This window comes from Lissotriton vulgaris, chromosome 3_1, assembly GCF_964263255.1.
Source record: "Lissotriton vulgaris chromosome 3_1, aLisVul1.2, whole genome shotgun sequence".
NCBI classification, from domain to species: Eukaryota; Metazoa; Chordata; class Amphibia; order Caudata; family Salamandridae; genus Lissotriton; species Lissotriton vulgaris.
In genome coordinates this window covers 1,689,810,016-1,689,828,866 of record NC_141689.1, presented here as the reverse complement: position 1 = coordinate 1,689,828,866, position 18,851 = coordinate 1,689,810,016, and the positions used below count along the sequence as shown (strand labels likewise).

Here is an 18,851-nt window from a genome sequence, read left to right as displayed (position 1 = left end):
GGGGTGGTGAGGGACAGAGTCTCTGAATTAAGCAGAAAGCTCTCACCCAGTCAAGAGATCAGGGCTAGATCCAACACCGTTTTTTAGCTCACTGCACCATCCCAGTTTCAGAACCTGGCTGTATGCAAATTAGTCTGTTCCTGTCCCAGTGCATGATGGGAACAGGGCAAACCAGACTACAAAAGCCAATTCTTACACTGGGAAGGAAACAAGCTCCCGGGGACCGGTTTCTGGCATTACAGCCGTCTTCGGCCCGGTTTGCTTGAAACCTGATGGTGCAATGAGCAAGGGTCTCACATCTGAGAATACCCTTCCACGCTTAGGGTGGACAAAAATATTTACAACAAGGGGTGGTGAGGGACAGAGTCTCTGAATTAAGCAGAAAGCTCTCACCCAGTCAAGAGATCAGGGCTAGATCCAACACCGTTTTTTAGCTCACTGCACCATCCCAGTTTCAGAACCTGGCTGTATGCAAATTAGTCTGTTCCTGTCCCAGTGCATGATGGGAACAGGGCAAACCAAACTACAAAAGCCAATTCTTACACTGGGAAGGAAACAAGCTCCCGGGGACCGGTTTCTGGCATTACAGCCGTCTTCGGCCCGGTTTGCTTGAATCCTGATGGTGCAATGAGCAAGGGTCTCACATCTGAGAATACCCTTCCACGCTTAGGGTGGACAAAAATATTTACAACAAGGGGTGGTGAGGGACAGAGTCTCCGAATTAAGCAGAAAGCTCTCACCCAGTCAAGAGATCAGGGCTAGATCCAACACAGTTTTTTAGCTCACTGCACTGTATACTCAGACATGAGTCCCTTTCTCACTGCTCCATCAGGATTCAAGCAAGCCGGGCCGAAGACGGCTGAAATGCCAGAAACCGGTCCCCGGTAGCTTGTTTCCTTTCTGGTGAAGAATTGGCTTGGTAGTTTAGTCTGCCCTGTTCCCATGATGCACTGGGCCAGGGACAGACTGATCTGCATATAGCCAGGTTCTGAGCTGGGATGGGGCAGTGAGATAAATAACGGTGATGGATCAAGCCCTGATCTTTGGACTGGGTAAGAGTGGTCTGTTTAATTCAGACACTCTGTTCATCACCACCCCCTTTTCTGAATCGTTTTTGGCCACTATAGGTGTGGCAGGGTATACTCAGACATGAGTCCGTTTCTCACTGCTCCATCAGGATTCAAGCAAGCCGGGCCGAAGACGGCTGAAATGCCAGAAACCGGTCCCCGGTAGCTTGTTTCCTTTCTGGTGAAGAATTGGCTTGGTAGTTTAGTCTGCCCTGTTCCCATGATGCACTGTGCCAGGGACAGACTGATTTGCATATAGCCAGGTTCTGAGCTGGGATGGGGCAGTGAGATAAATAACGGTGATGGATCAAGCCCTGATCTTTGGACTGGGTAAGAGTGGTCTGTTTAGTTCAGACACTCTGTTCATCATCACCCCCTTTTCTGAATCGTTTTTGGCCACTATAGGTGTGGCAGGGTATACTCAGACATGAGTCCCTTTCTCACTGCTCCATCAGGATTCAAGCAAGCCGGGCCGAAGACGGCTGAAATGCCAAAAACCGGTCCCCGGTAGCTTGTTTCCTTTCTGGTGAAGAATTGGCTTGGTAGTTTAGTCTGCCCTGTTCCCATGATGCACTGGCCAGGGACAGACTGATTTGCATATAGCCAGGTTCTGAGCTGGGATGGGGCAGTGAGATAAATAACGGTGATGGATCAAGCCCTGATCTTTGGACTGGGTAAGAGTGGTCTGTTTAATTCAGACACTCTGTTCATCACCACCCCCTTTTCTGAATCGTTTTTGTCCACTATAGGTGTGGCAGGGTATACTCAGACATGAGTCCCTTTCTCACTGCTCCATCAGGATTCAAGCAAGCCGGGCCGAAGACGGCTGAAATGCCAGAAACCGGTCCCCGGTAGCTTGTTTCCTTTCTGGTGAAGAATTGGCTTGGTAGTTTAGTCTGCCCTGTTCCCATGATGCACTGGGCCAGGGACAGACTGATTTGCATATAGCCAGGTTCTGAGCTGGGATGGGGCAGTGAGATAAATAACGGTGATGGATCAAGCCCTGATCTTTGGATTGGGTAAGAGTGGTCTGTTTAATTCAGATACTCTGTTCATCACCACCCCCTTTTCTGAATCGTTTTTGGCCACTATAGGTGTGGCAGGGTATACTCAGACATGAGTCCCTTTCTCACTGCTCCATCAGGATTCAAGCAAGCCGGGCCGAAGACGGCTGAAATGCCAGAAACCGGTCCCCGGTAGCTTGTTTCCTTTCTGGTGAAGAATTGGCTTGGTAGTTTAGTCTGCCCTGTTCCCATGATGCACTGTGCCAGGGACAGACTGATTTGCATATAGCCAGGTTCTGAGCTGGGATGGGGCAATGAGATACATAACGGTGATGGATCAAGCCCTGATCTTTGGACTGGGTAAGAGTGGTCTGTTTAATTCAGACACTCTGTTCATCACCACCCCCTTTTCTGAATCGTTTTTGGCCACTATAGGTGTGGCAGGGTATACTCAGACATGAGTCCCTTTCTCACTGCTCCATCAGGATTCAAGCAAGCCGGGCCGAAGACGGCTGAAATGCCAGAAACCGATCCCCGGTAGCTTGTTTCCTTTCTGGTGAAGAATTGGCTTGGTAGTTTAGTCTGCCCTGTTCCCATGATGCACTGGGCCAGGGACAGACTGATTTGCATATAGCCAGGTTCTGAGCTGGGATGGGGCAGTGAGATAAATAACTGTGATGGATCAAGCCCTGATCTTTGGACTGGGTAAGAGTGGTCTGTTTAATTCAGACACTCTGTTCATCACCACCCCCTTTTCTGAATCGTTTTTGGCCACTATAGGTGTGGCAGGGTATACTCAGACATGAGTCCCTTTCTCACTGCTCCATCAGGATTCAAGCAAGCCGGGCCGAAGACGGCTGAAATGCCAGAAACCGGTCCCCGGTAGCTTGTTTCCTTTCTGGTGAAGAATTGGCTTGGTAGTTTAGTCTGCCCTGTTCCCATGATGCACTGGGCCAGGGACAGACTGATTTGCATATAGCCAGGTTCTGAGCTGGGATGGGGCAGTGAGATAAATAACGGTGATGGATCAAGCCCTGATCTTTGGACTGGGTAAGAGTGGTCTGTTTAATTCAGACACTCTGTTCATCACCACCCCCTTTTCTGAATCGTTTTTGGCCACTATAGGTGTGGCAGGGTATACTCAGACATGAGTCCCTTTCTCACTGCTCCATCAGGATTCAAGCAAGCCGGGCCGAAGACGGCTGAAATGCCAGAAACCGGTCCCCGGTAGCTTGTTTCCTTTCTGGTGAAGAATTGGCTTGGTAGTTTAGTCTGCCCTGTTCCCATGATGCACTGGGCCAGGGACAGACTGATGTGCATATAGCCAGGTTCTGAGCTGGGATGGGGCAGTGAGATAAATAACGGTGATGGATCAAGCCCTGATCTTTGGACTGGGTAAGAGTGGTCTGTTTAATTCAGACACTCTGTTCATCACCACCCCCTTTTCTGAATCGTTTTTGGCCACTATAGGTGTGGCAGGGTATACTCAGACATGAGTCCCTTTCTCACTGCTCCATCAGGATTCAAGCAAGCCGGGCCGAAGACGGCTGAAATGCCAGAAACCGGTCCCCGGTAGCTTGTTTCCTTTCTGGTGTAGAATTGGCTTGGTAGTTTAGTCTGCCCTGTTCCCATGATGCACTGGGCCAGGGACAGACTGATTTGCATATAGCCAGGTTCTGAGCTGCAATGGGGCAGTGAGATAAATAACGGTGATGGATCAAGCCCTGATCTTTGGACTGGGTAAGAGTGGTCTGTTTAATTCAGACACTCTGTTCATCACCACCCCCTTTTCTGAATCGGCCACAGCTGGTGACATTTGTGTGGCCAGGGCTCTTGTTGATGCCTGTGCAAATTGCACAGGGTGCACTTGTCTAACATGCCTTATCATCTTGTGTATTGAGAAGGAGTATTTTTTTGAATGGTATCCCCTTGAGAGAACAGTGCCACATATAGTACATGTGACTTTCGGTGCATTCACTTTTTTGAGCCCTTCCGGTATAGTAAAAAATGTCCAAATGAATGATTCCTTCCCTTTTCTTGGAGGGAGGCGATATTCTTCCTCAGAATCAGAAGATGAATGCTGTCTTTCTGCCATTTCTGAAAATTCTCAGGAAACTGGAAAAGCTCCTTCTCCCACGAGAGTGAAACAGATAGTAAGGGAAGTGGGTGGGGTTTTTGAAGATCCTAGGACAGAAACTACTATGAACCAATGAAAAGTGTTGTTTTCGAGTCACATGACTTGACGTGCGCGCTCGGGTGCGCGCACCTGGTGCGCGCACCCGGGCGCGCACGTCGCTTCAAAATGGCGTTTTGCCCGATTTTCATAAAAGTTACAAAACGTGAAAAGGAGGCAAGCTAGAGACACCCTGACCCCGAGACCTTCTCAGGGGGTCCCAAAAGAACCCCAATGCGCAAAAAAACCCCTTTTTTTTCAAAAAGAATTGCAAGGTGCGCGCACACGTTGCTTCAAAATGGCGTTTTGACTGATTTTCATGAAAGTTACAAAACATGAAAAGGAGGCAAGCTAGAGACCCCCTGACCCCCTGAACCTTCTCAGGGGGTCTCAAAAGAACCCAGACGGGCAAAAAAAAACCTTTTTTGGGAGGGAAAAACAATTTTTTATATTATTATTATTATTTCATTATTATCTACGAAAACACCTAAATATATTTAATTTTTTATAATCATATTTTATATAATGTGCACCGTACTTTCGTAAAAGGATTGTTGGACATCAGTGCCAACGGCCATCGTATATCAAGAGACATGAAACCATGCACTTTGTATACATTATATATCATTTTCACACACATAATAGTTAAGAATTAGCATTTAAAAATGTTGTAAATTTACAGAAAAAAACCTTAGGTATCGCGCACGTCATAGTTAGAAATTAGAATTAAGAAAACTTGCAAATTCACTGAATAAAAAATAGGTTTAAAACACGTTATGGTTAGAAATTAGCATTTACAAAACCTTAGAAATTCACTGAATAAACCATAGGTTTGACACAAGTTATAGTTAGGAATTTGCATTCAAAGAACCTTAGAAATTCACTGAAAAAACCATAGGTTTTACACCAGTTATAGTTAGCTGTACATTTCAGTCATACAAAACCATAAAAATTCCCCAGTTATAGTTAGTTGTACTCACTATAACTCGCGTGCCCGCAATCCACTGCTGATGATGTCACATATTACATCAATCATGACATGGTGAGTGACATCACTGAGGACGAGGATACTCAGATTTGAGTTTATTCCATGTGGGCTTATCAAGTGAATTACATAAGTAAAAAGAAACATATTCTGCTGCATGTTCAGTAGGGAACCACTCAGTAGAGTTAGGGTGATGAATAAGAGAGGGATGGAACATAGGTTCCCCAGAATTGTCTACCAAATCTTGAAACTCAGGGTGAAACACACTACTGTCAACAGGAGAAATTTTACACCTTTTCTCCAGCGGCACATGAGCAAAAGGATCATTAGATCCATCCAAAAAGTCTGAGACATCCACAATATCAACATCATCATCGTCATCAGTATCCCTTAAATGGGAAATAACGAAAGGGGAGGAGGGAGGACCCACTTTTGATACCTCTTGGGTGGGAAGGTCAACTCTTATAGAAATACCCTCAGATGAACCGGAGGGAGCAGGGTGTTTTGGATTTTTAACAGAAGACCCTTCATGAGAAGAAGCCAGCATCTTGGACAAAGATGACTCAACATTCTGTGAAACATCTAACATTGAACGTGAAATGGCTTGTTGAACAGAGTTTTTAATAAAAGATTTCAAGTTATTCTTGAATTTTTTGGAATCCCTCTTCAGACATGCTGAAATAAAATATACACAGCCCCTAAAGGGAAATACTAACAAAAAACAAAAAACAAATAAGCATATAAAAGGTTAATATATGTAAAAATAAAAGGGGAGTAAACTGGGGGAGTGTCTGGAAGGCAGAACTCACAGGAAAAATAGGCAGTGACTTAGGAGATGCCACACCACAAAAGCAGAGTTCAGACAACATCTCAGCATCGTGAGAGAAACCTTCCGCTGAATTTGAATTGGGCAGAAGCAACTGAGGAAGCCGCTGAACATGAATTGGGCAAAAAAACAATAAAACGAGGAGTGCTGAATGGGCTGAGCACACACTACGGGGACAGTTGACAGGAGCTCCTCTCAATGGTGTAACAACTGTGCCCAAGTGAGCAAGACGCACACAGAAATAAAGGGAATCTGATGGCACTTAAAGAGTCATAAAATCAAACAGAAACATAAATATGAAACGCAAATCAACAAAATTGAATGAGGGAAACAGAATAAATATACATATCTTGACTGTGAGCAGCAAGAAATGAGGACTTACTGAATGAATGAAATGATCTTTATTCGGATTCTGAAAATCCATAAAAGTACATACAGGATGAATCTTTTAAAATACATAAAAACATATACAAAGGTTAAAAGTTAAAAATTGTTAAAATACATCCCAGGAGGACTTACTGTTCGCAGTTAACATAATTATTGTTGTATTAAACATCTTGATGGTGTGTGTGTTATGATATCATTTTGCAGTTTCTTTTGTCCTCATTTTCTGGGAAATGTAGTTCTTGCTTAGCTGCTGAGAGAATAAAGCAAAAAAGGCTGCATAATAGGAGCCTCCATGTCATTTCGCCTGTTAGCGCCGACTAAAAGAGAACCAACTTCTAACCATGAAAGTGGGGAGAGAATGTGATGTAATGACCAGAGCGGTCTACTTCAGAGCTGGGGAACCAGGTTGAGTCCCGGCATCGGCTCAACATCCTGTGATTCTGGACAAATCAATTAATCTCCCCGTGAATGAATGTGTCTTTAGCTGGTGCTCCAAAAATCGCTGATATTGGTGATTAAATGCTGGTGCTGAGCACTGGAAACCACAGACTCAATTAAGCACTACGGCTAAGGCAGGAAAATGCCAGCTTTCTAAAAGTGGCATTTGTAATTTGAAATATAACTTTAACACAAGGGATGATTTTTCAATACCATTCTAAAGACTCCAAAAATGAACTATTTACCTGTGCCTATGTGTAAATTACAGATAGTAAGGTAACTCTAATGTTATCCTAAGGTAGAGGTAGGCCTTGCAGTAGTGAAAAACACATTTTAGAGTTTTCCACTAGTAGGACATGTAAAACTCAAAGCTACATGTCCTCCTTTTTAAATACACTGCATCCTGACTTCTGGGCTGTCCAATGATTACCATGGGGGTGACCTGTATGTATCAAAAATGAAGGTATGGGCCTTCCAAACGAATTGTTTTGCCAGGTACAAACAGTAGTTTAAAACTGAATACGCAGTCTACACTGGCAGAACTGAGACAGTGCTACTTAAGCGTGTGGCACAATCAGTGCCGCGGGCCCACCAGTAGCATTTAATATACAGGCCCTGAGCACAGGTGGTACCACTTTACTAGGGAAGCAGAAGTAAATTAAATCTGCCAATTGGGTGTAGTTCATTTTTACCATGTGATGATGAGAGAGCAAAGCACTTTAGCACTGTTGTAGCAGTGGTAACGTGCACAGCATCATAAGACTGGCAAAAACAAGACCACCAAAAGTACAGGAGGAAGGCAAAAGGTTTGAGGGAAGATTACCTTCAGGCTGACAGGTCTAACAGCCAGTTATCTGAAAACAAATGAGGAACGTCTGTCTGAACTAACTTGTGATGGGTTTTCTCTAGTTGTGGACTCCTGCTTTAAGTAATTAGGACTCTTGCTTGATAAAAAGGTTAGGTCATGTCAATCAAAGGGATACCCCAACCCATAGTGTACTCTAGTCTATGTAGGTATTTTCACTGTATTCTAAGTGTCTTTCAGCATATGAATGGCTCAGGGCCTAGTTAGTCAATGCCAGTTACCACCAGTACCAGTCAGCAAAAGTTGGGGGCACGGGATGACTTTGCAACAAGGCCTCTTTCTGCACCTCTTTTACTTCATTCTGATTATCTCTTGCTTCTTTCTGCACTTTTCCTAGTCTTTCTGGAATTCTGTTGCTTCTTTCTGCATTTCTCTTGTTTCTTTCGGCGCCTTTCTTCCTCTTTCTTCACATGTCCTACCTCTGTAGGCATAGTTAGGATGTTATAGTTAGAAATTAGCGTTAAAAAACCTTTCAGATAACTGGCTGTTAGACCTGTCAGCCTGAATGTAAAAACCTTAGAAATTCCTCAAAAAAACACAGGTTTCAGGGAGGTTATAGTTAGTTGGACATTTCATTAGTACAAAACCAGAGAAATTTGGCTCTTATAATTAGTTAAACCCACTAAATCCCGTGCCCCACAATACACTGCTGATGACGTCACATATTACATCATTCATAACATGGTCAGTGACATCACTGATGACATCTCAAATGATATCACTGATGACATCATCCACATGAAAAAATCTGATGTACCTCCTCTTACCCTGATATAACCTTTGAGACTCCCACTCTAAAATACAGACTACCATTTCCGAAACCATATACTCACCAATACCAGTTACTACATACCCGCTCACTGATTCTAGGTCTACACATATATACACTCATTCACCCATACAGTCACTCATGAAATGCTGTCACTCATCAATACTGTACTATCATAGGCACTCATACACCTATACAGACACTCACACACCACCACTCATCCATAGAGTTACACACACACCTAGTCAATCAAGTAAAGAATCAATCACACTGCATTTACTCATCTATACAGTTATATACAGACCACCTCACTTATTCATACAGATAGCAACACATACTTACTCTCTTATACAATCACTGATACAAGCACACACTCATCCAGACAGCCACTCTCACAATCACTCACTCTCACATATAGTAATTTATATACTCCAACACTCACATATACTGCATTTCACAAATGCAATTACTCACGCATGTACCACTGAGATATTCCTTCACTCACCAATCCACCTTACACATACTCACCCACTCATAAAGCCCTTCACAGATGCACTCTTGAACCCACACACCCAGTGAATCACCCATTCACATATCTATGCACAGAGTCACACACCCCCATCCACCCACACAGACACTCAGGCACCCATACAGATACTCAGACAACCAATCAATAACCCATACAGACATTCATGGAGCTACTCACCAACCCATGCAGCCGTTTACACACTAGCAGGCAGACAGATGTATACATTCACACAGTTTAGTCACTAACCCATGCATTCAAGACATAATTAATCACTCACTTATACAGTCAGTTACACACCTACTAAAGTTGTCCATTCAGACATTTATACACTCACTCATTCTTCAATACACCGTAGCATATATATATACATATATATATATATATATATATATATATATATATATATATATATATATATATATATATATATATATATATATATATATATATATATATATATATATATGTATATATATATATATATATATACATATATATTCACTGAAAAAAACCATAGGTTTCACACCAGATATAGTTAGCAATTAGCATTTAAAAAACCTATTAAATTCACTGAAAAAACCATAGGTTTCACACCAGTTATAGTTAGCAGGAAGTTTTACTCGCATAAAACCATTGAAATTCCCCCGTTATAGTTAGTTGTATTCACTATAACTAGCGCGCCCGCAATCCACTGCTGATGATGTCACACATTACATCATTCATGACATGGTCAGTGACATCACTGATGACATCACTGATGACATCTCAAATGACATCACTGATGACATCACGGATGACATCATCCAGTGAATGTGGTTTGCTTTGATATTTAAATTATTATAAATACAGTACTTTGCATTGAAGAATGAGTGGATATATAAATCTACTACTCACGCCCTGAAGAAGTTCTGTTGTACATAACGAAACGCGTCAGCTGGCTGTGGTAATATAAACTTAAGGAAAATAAAAGCATTTGAATATAAACCAAGATTGAGCGCTTCAATAAGGATTCTAAGCGATATGATTTGATTGGACTTGTGCAAGTGGTGCTGTGCCAAACTTTGGAATATTCTCCACTACTCTCTATTTCTCACTCTCTACTACTCCACTACTCTCTAATACTCACTCTCTACTACTCATTCTCTACTACTCTACTACTCTCTGCTACTCTCTCTCTACTACTCACTCCCTACTACTCACTATCTACTACTCTCTACTACTCACTCTCTACTACTCTCTACTCTCTACTACTCACTCTCAACTACTCTCTCTCTACTAATCACTCTTTACTTCTCACTCTCTACTACTCTCTACTACTCACTCGTAACTTCTCACTCTCTACTACTCTCTACTACTCACTCTCTACTACTCTCTCTCTACTACTCTCTACTACTCACTCTCTACTACTCACTCTACCACTCACTCTACTACTCACTCTCTAATACTCACTCTCTACTACTCTCTATTACTCACTGTCTACTACTCTCCCTCTACTACTGTCTACTACTCACTCTCTACTACTCCACTATTCTCTCTCTCTGCTACTCACTCTCTACTACTCTCTACTACTCACTCTCAACTACTCACTCTCTACTACTCACTCTCTACTGCTCTCTACTACTCACTCTCTACTACTGACTCTCTACTACTCTCTACTACTCACTCTACTATTCACACTAGTATTCTCTACTACTCACTCTCTGCTACTCTCTCTACTGCTCTCTACTACTCTCTACTACCTCTACTACTCACTATCTACTCTCTATTACTCACTCTCTACTCTCTACCTCTCTCTACTTCTCTCTCTACTAGTCTGTACCTCTCTACATCTACCTCTCTACCTCTACCTCTCTACCTCTACACCTCTACCTCTACACCTCTACCTCTCTACCTCTATGCACACATTTACACATATATATATGCATATATATGCATATGCATTTATATAGATGTATGTATATATATATATATATATACACATATATAAACATATATAATCTGCATATCTATATAAATACAAATATAAATGCATGCATACATATACATATATGCATACATATGCATGTTATTTACATGAAAGTTCGAAAAACACTAATAAAAGAAAAGCTAAAAAGCCACCTCATTACAAACAGAATAACATTTACAAACTTAAACGAGGGCGAGATCTATTGCATTTTCAATGCTTGTTTACTTTGGTTCCATCAAGAAGGCATCCAGATGTGTCACATATTTGCCATAAATTCTGAATGTTAACACTCTAGTTGCTCATTAGATCACTCTAGTAAAGCTACTGCTCACCAGGGAAGTCTGCTGCTGGTATTCAAATGAATGTTTCAGTCTGCATGTCAGAATTTCTTTAGTGAAATAGAAGAGGATTTGAGAAGTCAAAATGTGCCCTAATTTTTCTTTCTTCAGCACTAATCATAATTTCTATGGCAAAATGAACCCCCTCATTTTGTTTCTTTGCAAATTAAATGTTTTAAGTGTTAGCACTTTATTCCAATCAAGATGACTTCTGGTGTGCCATACTTTTGTCATAAGTAAGACTGTTAGCGCTCTAGTTGTTCTTTAGAACACTCTAGGAAATTCTGTCATTGGGCTATACTTGGCTACATCTGGGGGATATTTGTACTACATTTGGGCTCTTTTGTCTCTGGTGGCCATCTTGGGAGACTTATTTGTTATGAAGTTTCCTAATTTTCTCATTTACTACAGTCTCCTCAGTAGGAAATACTTTCAGTTATGTACTTTGATTCCATCAAGAAGGCATTCAAATGTGCCACACATTTGCCACATATTCAGAATGTTAGCACGCTAGTTGCTTATTAGATCACTGTAGTAAAGCCACTGCTCACCAGGGAAGTCTGCGCTGGGATTGAAAGTGCATGTTTCAGTCTGCATGTCCGAATTTTGTTAATGAAATAGAAGAGGATTTGAGAAGTCACTCAAAATGTGCCCTAATTTTTTTTCTGAAGCACTAATCATACTTTCTATGGCAAAATGAACCCCCTCATTGTGTTCCTTTTTAAATTAAATGTTTTAAGAGTTACCACTTTATTCCAATCAAGATGGCTTCAGGTGAGCCATACCTTTGTAATAAGTAGGACTGTTAGCACTCTAGTTGTTCTTTAGAATACTCTGGAAAGCTGCAGTAGAACACAAAGGAATCAACTGACAGTCTCTGTCCTTGTTGGATGTACATGTTTTACTGAGAATGCCAGACTTCATTCTCACATGACTGAGAAAGATAATGTGAATTTACAGAAAATATGCTTTCAGTTTAGATTATAGATCCCCTGCCAAACAACTGTGGGAAAAGCATGAGATAATAGTTTTCTTTCAAACATGATTCATGATATCCCAGCAGAAGGCTTTTTCACAGGGTAAAATCACCTTAGAACACACCACAATTCCTAAGATGAGTATGGCAAGGGGCGACCAATCGGTCCCCCCGAACGTATGGCAGAGTACCACGATCCCCCCGGGAAACCATCTTGGGCGGGAGGCGAGCCTCGGCTGGTATGCCCGAAGCGGCGTAGCCGGGGCGCGCCTTTTCCCGCCCTCGAGTGGGTTGGCCTAGACACTAACGCGGCTGGCCACGCCCTTGGGGCAGGCAGGGGCGGGTTTACGCCCGCCCTGAAGACGGATAAAAGGAGAAACAAGACCAGAGGGCATCCTCTTGTTCCTGTGCTCCGAAGCTGCACCTCCTCGCTGCACGTGAGCTCGAGACGGAACGAAGAGCCAATTTTGACCCACCCACCAGCCCCTGAAGACAGCGAGTGGTTTTAATAAAGTTTGAGGGATAACTGTGATTTTCGTTTACAGGTTGTGGTATTATCGTGAAGATCTTGAGTATGCAATAAAGAATGGTCGATTTGTGTTATGTTTTGCGAATAAAGTAATTCGGCGTTAGTGTTCATCAGTACGCATGTGTTTGAATAAAGTTGTCGTTGCTACTGTTGGTTGGATATAGTCATTTAGTATTTAGTTAGCTTGTCGTATTTATTTTGGTCGGGCGGTAAGGTCATGATCGGTGAGCACTAATTGGAAGATCCCTATGAGTGGGCGTTACCCATTATGGATGGGGGCGCTCGGGGGAGGTGGCCATTGGCCCCTCAACGGGGAGGCGGTCCCTTCTAAGGATGGGTCGCCGAAAGGAAAGGGAAGGCGGTCAAGGCCCCTTCATGGGTAGGAGGGGTTACAGCCCCCTCCTGGGGAATTTCCCGGGGCCAGGACGTCTGCGACGGCAGATGTGGTAAGTTGTGTGGGGTGTGGGGGGGGTCTACGCTACCTTCTAGATACCTCACACGAGCTCGTACGACCTTTAAGTGGCGTCGAGTTTTACTGGGGCCCCCGTCAAGTCAAGGGAAATTGGTATTTGCACTTGAGGTATGCCTCCGTGCCGCCCCTCACAAGGGAGGGGGATATGTCTAGGTTAGGGATCTTGACACCGGTTACGACCTTGCCGTTGGCCCTTAAACGTTAGGATGTACAATTTCAAAGTTTCAAGTAAATGTTTTGTAGGATGTTAGTTCGGCTAGGAGAACCTTTGTATTAGAGGATATGTTAAGGTTAGCCAAACATCGCAATGTGGTAATGAAATTGTACATATTATGAAACTGTTATTTTAATGTTTTAATTTTGTTTCATATTTTAATAAATACGGCCGGGAAGGGTAACTCCCTTCCCGACTTCCAAAAGTTCAAGAACGGTTTCCAGTTTCCCATCCTTGGGGAGTGTGTTGAGAGGGGGTGGCGGGTATCTCAGCCATATGGTACCATCAACAAATGATTTATAATGTAACTAAAGTCCTAAAACCTTCTATTAACTGCAATGCTTTTTAATGAGGTGCTATCATGTATATTGGTCCCAAGATGGCTGCCAACACTTCTTGGATGAAGTGCTGACAGCCAATTGGATCTCACAATGAGATGTGTGGTTAGGCTCCGCCCAGATATATATATATATTTTTTTCTTTTGATTTTCTCGGGAACTACTGGAGGGATTTACACCATTTAACCAAAAGCGTGAACTGCGTACCCGACCCTACCATTTTCCCAAATTTGGTGTAATTCCATTCAGCGGTTCGGGCTGTAGCCGTGTCTAATCGTCCTATTGAGGGGAAGGAGCGGAGCGGGCCATCTTCTTTGAGAAACAAGCCAAAGTTATTCCCAATAGAATCTTCACGCGGAATGTTAGCGATTCTCATAAAATATGCTGTGATCGATCACGCTAAAATGTTGGAAGAAATTGAACAGATCATCGTGATGTTAGATAAAGAAGGAGATCAATAATTAATCTCTAAATTTAAAAAAGACATGCTTGAGCAGCTACGAAAATTGGAAATATCGATCAAAGAAAGAAAATCAGAAAAATTTCTGTGCGATAAAGGAGATTACGAAAGAGGCCAGATATATACTTTTGCGAAAAATTTGAAAATGTCCGTAGAATGAAAATGAATGCGGGACTGCAAAATAGAAATGGCACGCAATCTGGTTCAAGTAGCCTGCAAATCTGAGAAGTGCAAATATCAGCGGATGAAGGTGCAATGGGGTTTATGGGAAACAAAATTCCTTCAGTAATAGATGAATTTGGTTTTTTTCAAGACGAAAGGAGTTTCAATCTCCGCCCAAGAACTGTGACAAATTACGCAGGTCCAGGAAGAGGAAGAGGCAAAGGGAACAGAGGCGGAAGGGGGCAACGAAACAACAGTGGAGAAGGAAAGAACAAGAAGAAATAACCAGCAACCTAGATGATAAAAAACAAATGGACATAATTAACCTAACATTGATTAACTTGTCTGAGGAAGAGAAAAATATTCTACACTTAGGACTTTCTTATTGTTCACTTCTTGAATTTGATTATGTATCCACAAGAATCAACACATTTAAATATACACGTATGCTAAAATATTTTGCACTAAATCTAACCAGATATAAAGCGCCCAGTATACCGAGGAGTAGGACCACTCAAGGACAGTACAGCAACTTATTGGTGCAAGACATGGATCTAATGAGGGACTGTGAACAAATGGGTGCAGAAGATCATGACAATTAAAATACTGAACTTGATGAATTGGCTCTAATTGAAAACATCGCAATGGAACAGGGCATTAATATTAATGAAGGTTAAGCCACGAACTTTAGACCACGCTCAAAGTTTGTCCCAATGACTACAAAAGATTCAGTTGAATTGTTTATTGAATTGGTTGTAAACGATCTGAAGAATTTGGAAAAATGTACTGGTGCAAAATACAAAAAATGGTCACAATAGCAGAAACAGGGTATGAATCTTATTAAGAAACGTTCAATACATGAAGATTGTGTGGTACAAAATGCAGACAAAGGGGAAATGTAGTCCTGTGGGGGAGACAAAAATATCTAGATGAGGCATAAAAGCAGCTAGACAACAGGGATAATTATGTTAGAGGTGATGTTGGCAAGATGACTAATAGCCATGATGTCTTTAATGTACAATTACAAGATTGGTATGCAAAAGGTTTATTGTCCAATGAAGAGTTGCTGTTTTTACAAATCAAAAAGTCTATTACGCCGGCATTTTATTTATTACCTAAAGTGCACAAAGATATTAACAACCCTCCGGGTAGACCAATTATCTCGGCAATAGGTAGTGCACTAGAGAATACATCAACATTTGTCGACTCCTTCCTAAACCCAATGGTAAAATCATTGCCCTCCTTTATTCAGGATATGGGAGATTTTTTGAAGGGTATTTATGGCATGCCTTGGGAGCAAGATATGTTACTTGTGACAATTGATGTATCGACATTGTATACAAGCATTAGGCATGAGGATGGCCTTAATGCAGTTAAGTACTATCTAGGCACAAGACCAATATCATTATGGTCGCACACCCAAATGATAACATCAATGGTAGATACAAGCCTTAAAAACAACTTTTTTCTTTTCAATGGTGAATTTTTTCATCAGCTGTGTGGTACAGCAATGGGCACCTGCTTCACCCCCAGCTATGCTAATTTGCATATGGGCTGGTGGGAGGAGCAGGTGGTCCGGAAGCAGTACCATACAGAGTGAAACAAAAAACATTGTGCACTGGTGTTGTTATATTGACAACTTATTTTTGATATGGAAAAGCACTGAAGCCTCAGTTAATGATTTCATATACAAACTCCAGAATAATGACCTGAACTTAAATTTCACCTCTACTGTAAGTGATACAGAGGTCAATTTCCTAGACTTGCCCATATATGTAAAAAATTAGACTTTGCACACGAAAATGTTTCGTAAACCAACAGCAGGAAACACCCTGCTCCATGCTTCTAGTTTTCACCCCCAGAATTTAATTAGAAGTATCCCCTGTGGGGAATGTTTGAGAACAGTACGCAACTGTAGTGAACCTGAAGTGAGGGAAAAAGAAATGAGAACTCTACACTCTCGTTTTAGATCAAGGGGCTATGGAGATGAGTGTTTACAAACAGCTATTCACAAAACTAGAGGGAAAACCAGAGAGGCAGTGCTATTTAATAACCCAAAAAAATGTGCTAAGAGAAATAACCAAGCAGGGGTGAGTAATTGCAGAATGATAACAATGCACAATAGACAGCATGGACAAGTGAGGAAAAACGAAACACTGGCACGTAATCCGTAATGATCCTGTATTAGGGCAAATCATGTCAGTCAAACCTTTGATCACTGTCAGAAAAGCAAGGTCATTCAAACAGATGTCGATGAGTAACATGGCACCTAAAAGGAAAGCAGCTAGGCCTATGAAAACTTGGCTCTGTAAGAAAGATGGGTTTACTAAGTGCTTTAAGTGCAAAGCGTGTTGGCATGGAAAGAACATGACGAAATATGTGACAGGTTGCTCAAACATAGAAAGAAACATCAAAGGACAGTTCGATTGTAAAACTGATTTTGCCGTTTACGTTTTGAGTTGTCCATGTAAATTAAACTATGTGGTGAGCACAATTTTACCTGTGCACAAAAGGGTGTTACAACATTTGCGAGCCATTAAGAATATTGACAAAACTTACCCGGTAGCTCGCCACTTTGCAAAACATCACAACAGTCATTTAGGAGGTTTCACCTACTTTGCAATAGGTGCAGTCCCTCCGAATGTAATAGGAGGTGATAGATTAAAATGTCTAAGAAAATTAGAGATGAGATGTGGGTGGTGCACTGCTGTTTTTAGAATAGGATTTGTTAATGCGGTTTATTTGGAAGTTCAAAAAGTTTAGGGTGCTGCTCGTGGGTGGTGTTTCCGTCAGAACACGTGAATAATACAAGCAAGTAGTGTACGCATGGAGTGCTAATACATCCCCAAGTGAGGCACACCATACATGATCATATCCATGATTCAAAAAGGCTGTTCAAGGTGTGGTTTATTTTTTTGAAACAATGTTCATTGAAAGAAGATTCAAAGATATTTACTTCATATCATTCCAATGTTTAACTCGTTAAGATTGTCATGATGCGATTAAACTACTCCAATGCATTTCGGGCGGATAGCTCTTTTTCACGGAGAGCTGAAAGGAAGACGAACGGAATAAAGGGTCACAATGGTACGAGCGTGATACATGAAGTGTGAATGGTGCTCAGTGTTGGGAATAATAAGTACTGGTTTGTGCCGGGATGTGAGCTATACTATGGTGATGAGAAACGTGGCTGGGTTTAGAGCAACATGCGGGACGTGCATAGGGTTGAAATATTAAACGAGTGAAAGACGCGGTTTAAAAATACGAGCGCTTACGCATAAAGCTGCGGATAATTGCGGGGCAAAACGTACTTAGTATCGAAGATGGTGGCAACCATTACCTCAACGAGTCAGGGCAAATGTGCAGCGTTGTGACGATTTCAGAAGGGTGTGTTGTGGGATATGAAGATCGCGCAAGGTTGAAAAATAAACAAAGGACTACAGTGTGGGTAGGGTTAACAAAGTTAAAGAAGCGCCATGTTATAGCGGTGTATGTGAGTGACTATGGGATAGTTAAGTGAGATAGGGTAAGAAAAGGTCCAAGGGGTGAATAATTCAAAGAGCAATGCAGGACATATATACAAATATGTACATTAAAATTATAAGTAACAACTATATTCAGTACGGTTATTGAGACCAAATGGTTTAAGAGTCTGTAGATGGTAGGTCCATTCGAGTTCTCTTCTGAGGAGAGTCTTGCGGTTATCCATGCCTTCTTTAGGGGTAATGGTTTCCAAGATAATGAATTGGAGTTGCGCAATGGAATGGCGAGCTTCAGAAAAGTGTGTGGCAATGTTTGATTTCTCCTGTTTAAAGCGTATGTTCGATTTATGTTCGTTCAAACGCGTCTTGATTTTGCATTCAGTTTTTCCAACGTATAATTTACCGCAGGGGCACTTCAGAGCGTAAATTAGGTTGGCCGTGTCACAAGTGGCATTGACTTGAAGTTGAATTGCGTGTCCCTTCATAGGGTGTCTGATGGTATTGCCCTTAATTATACAATTGCATTGGCTACAATTAAGACAAGGTTGAGTTCCTTTATAATGTTTAGATGTAGGAGTGGGTTTGGAAAGGATTTCTTTGATATTTTTACTCCTGGTGTAGGCAAACAAAGGAGGACTTTGAAACATGTCCCGAAAGTCGGGTTCCATTTGTAATATGGGCCAATGTTGAAGTATGATTCTTTTGTAGGCCAAGCTCGCTGTGGAATATTTGGAGACAAGTACCATGCGTTGCTCTGTGTTTGTAAGAGTTCTAGTCAGACTTTCTTGTCTTGTGATTTTTGACACTCGAGTTTGAGCTTCCTTAATGATGTGTTCAATGTGTTCAGGGTAACCTCTATCCAAAAAGCGTT

General features: G+C 41.9%; 1 protein-coding gene across 1 annotated transcript; it reads right to left on the bottom strand.

Annotated features, from left to right (window-relative positions):
• Positions 1 to 5,296: 5,296 nt before the first annotated feature.
• LOC147728351 (uncharacterized) lies at positions 5,297 to 18,207 on the bottom strand. The gene is made up of 2 exons (XM_086963782.1): positions 18,123 to 18,207; positions 5,297 to 5,904 (listed from the first exon to the last, which is right to left on the bottom strand). The coding sequence occupies exons 1-2, from the start codon at positions 18,205 to 18,207 to the stop codon at positions 5,297 to 5,299; spliced, it is 693 nt and encodes a 230-aa protein (XP_086819908.1).
• Between the last annotated feature and the right edge of the window lie 644 nt (positions 18,208 to 18,851).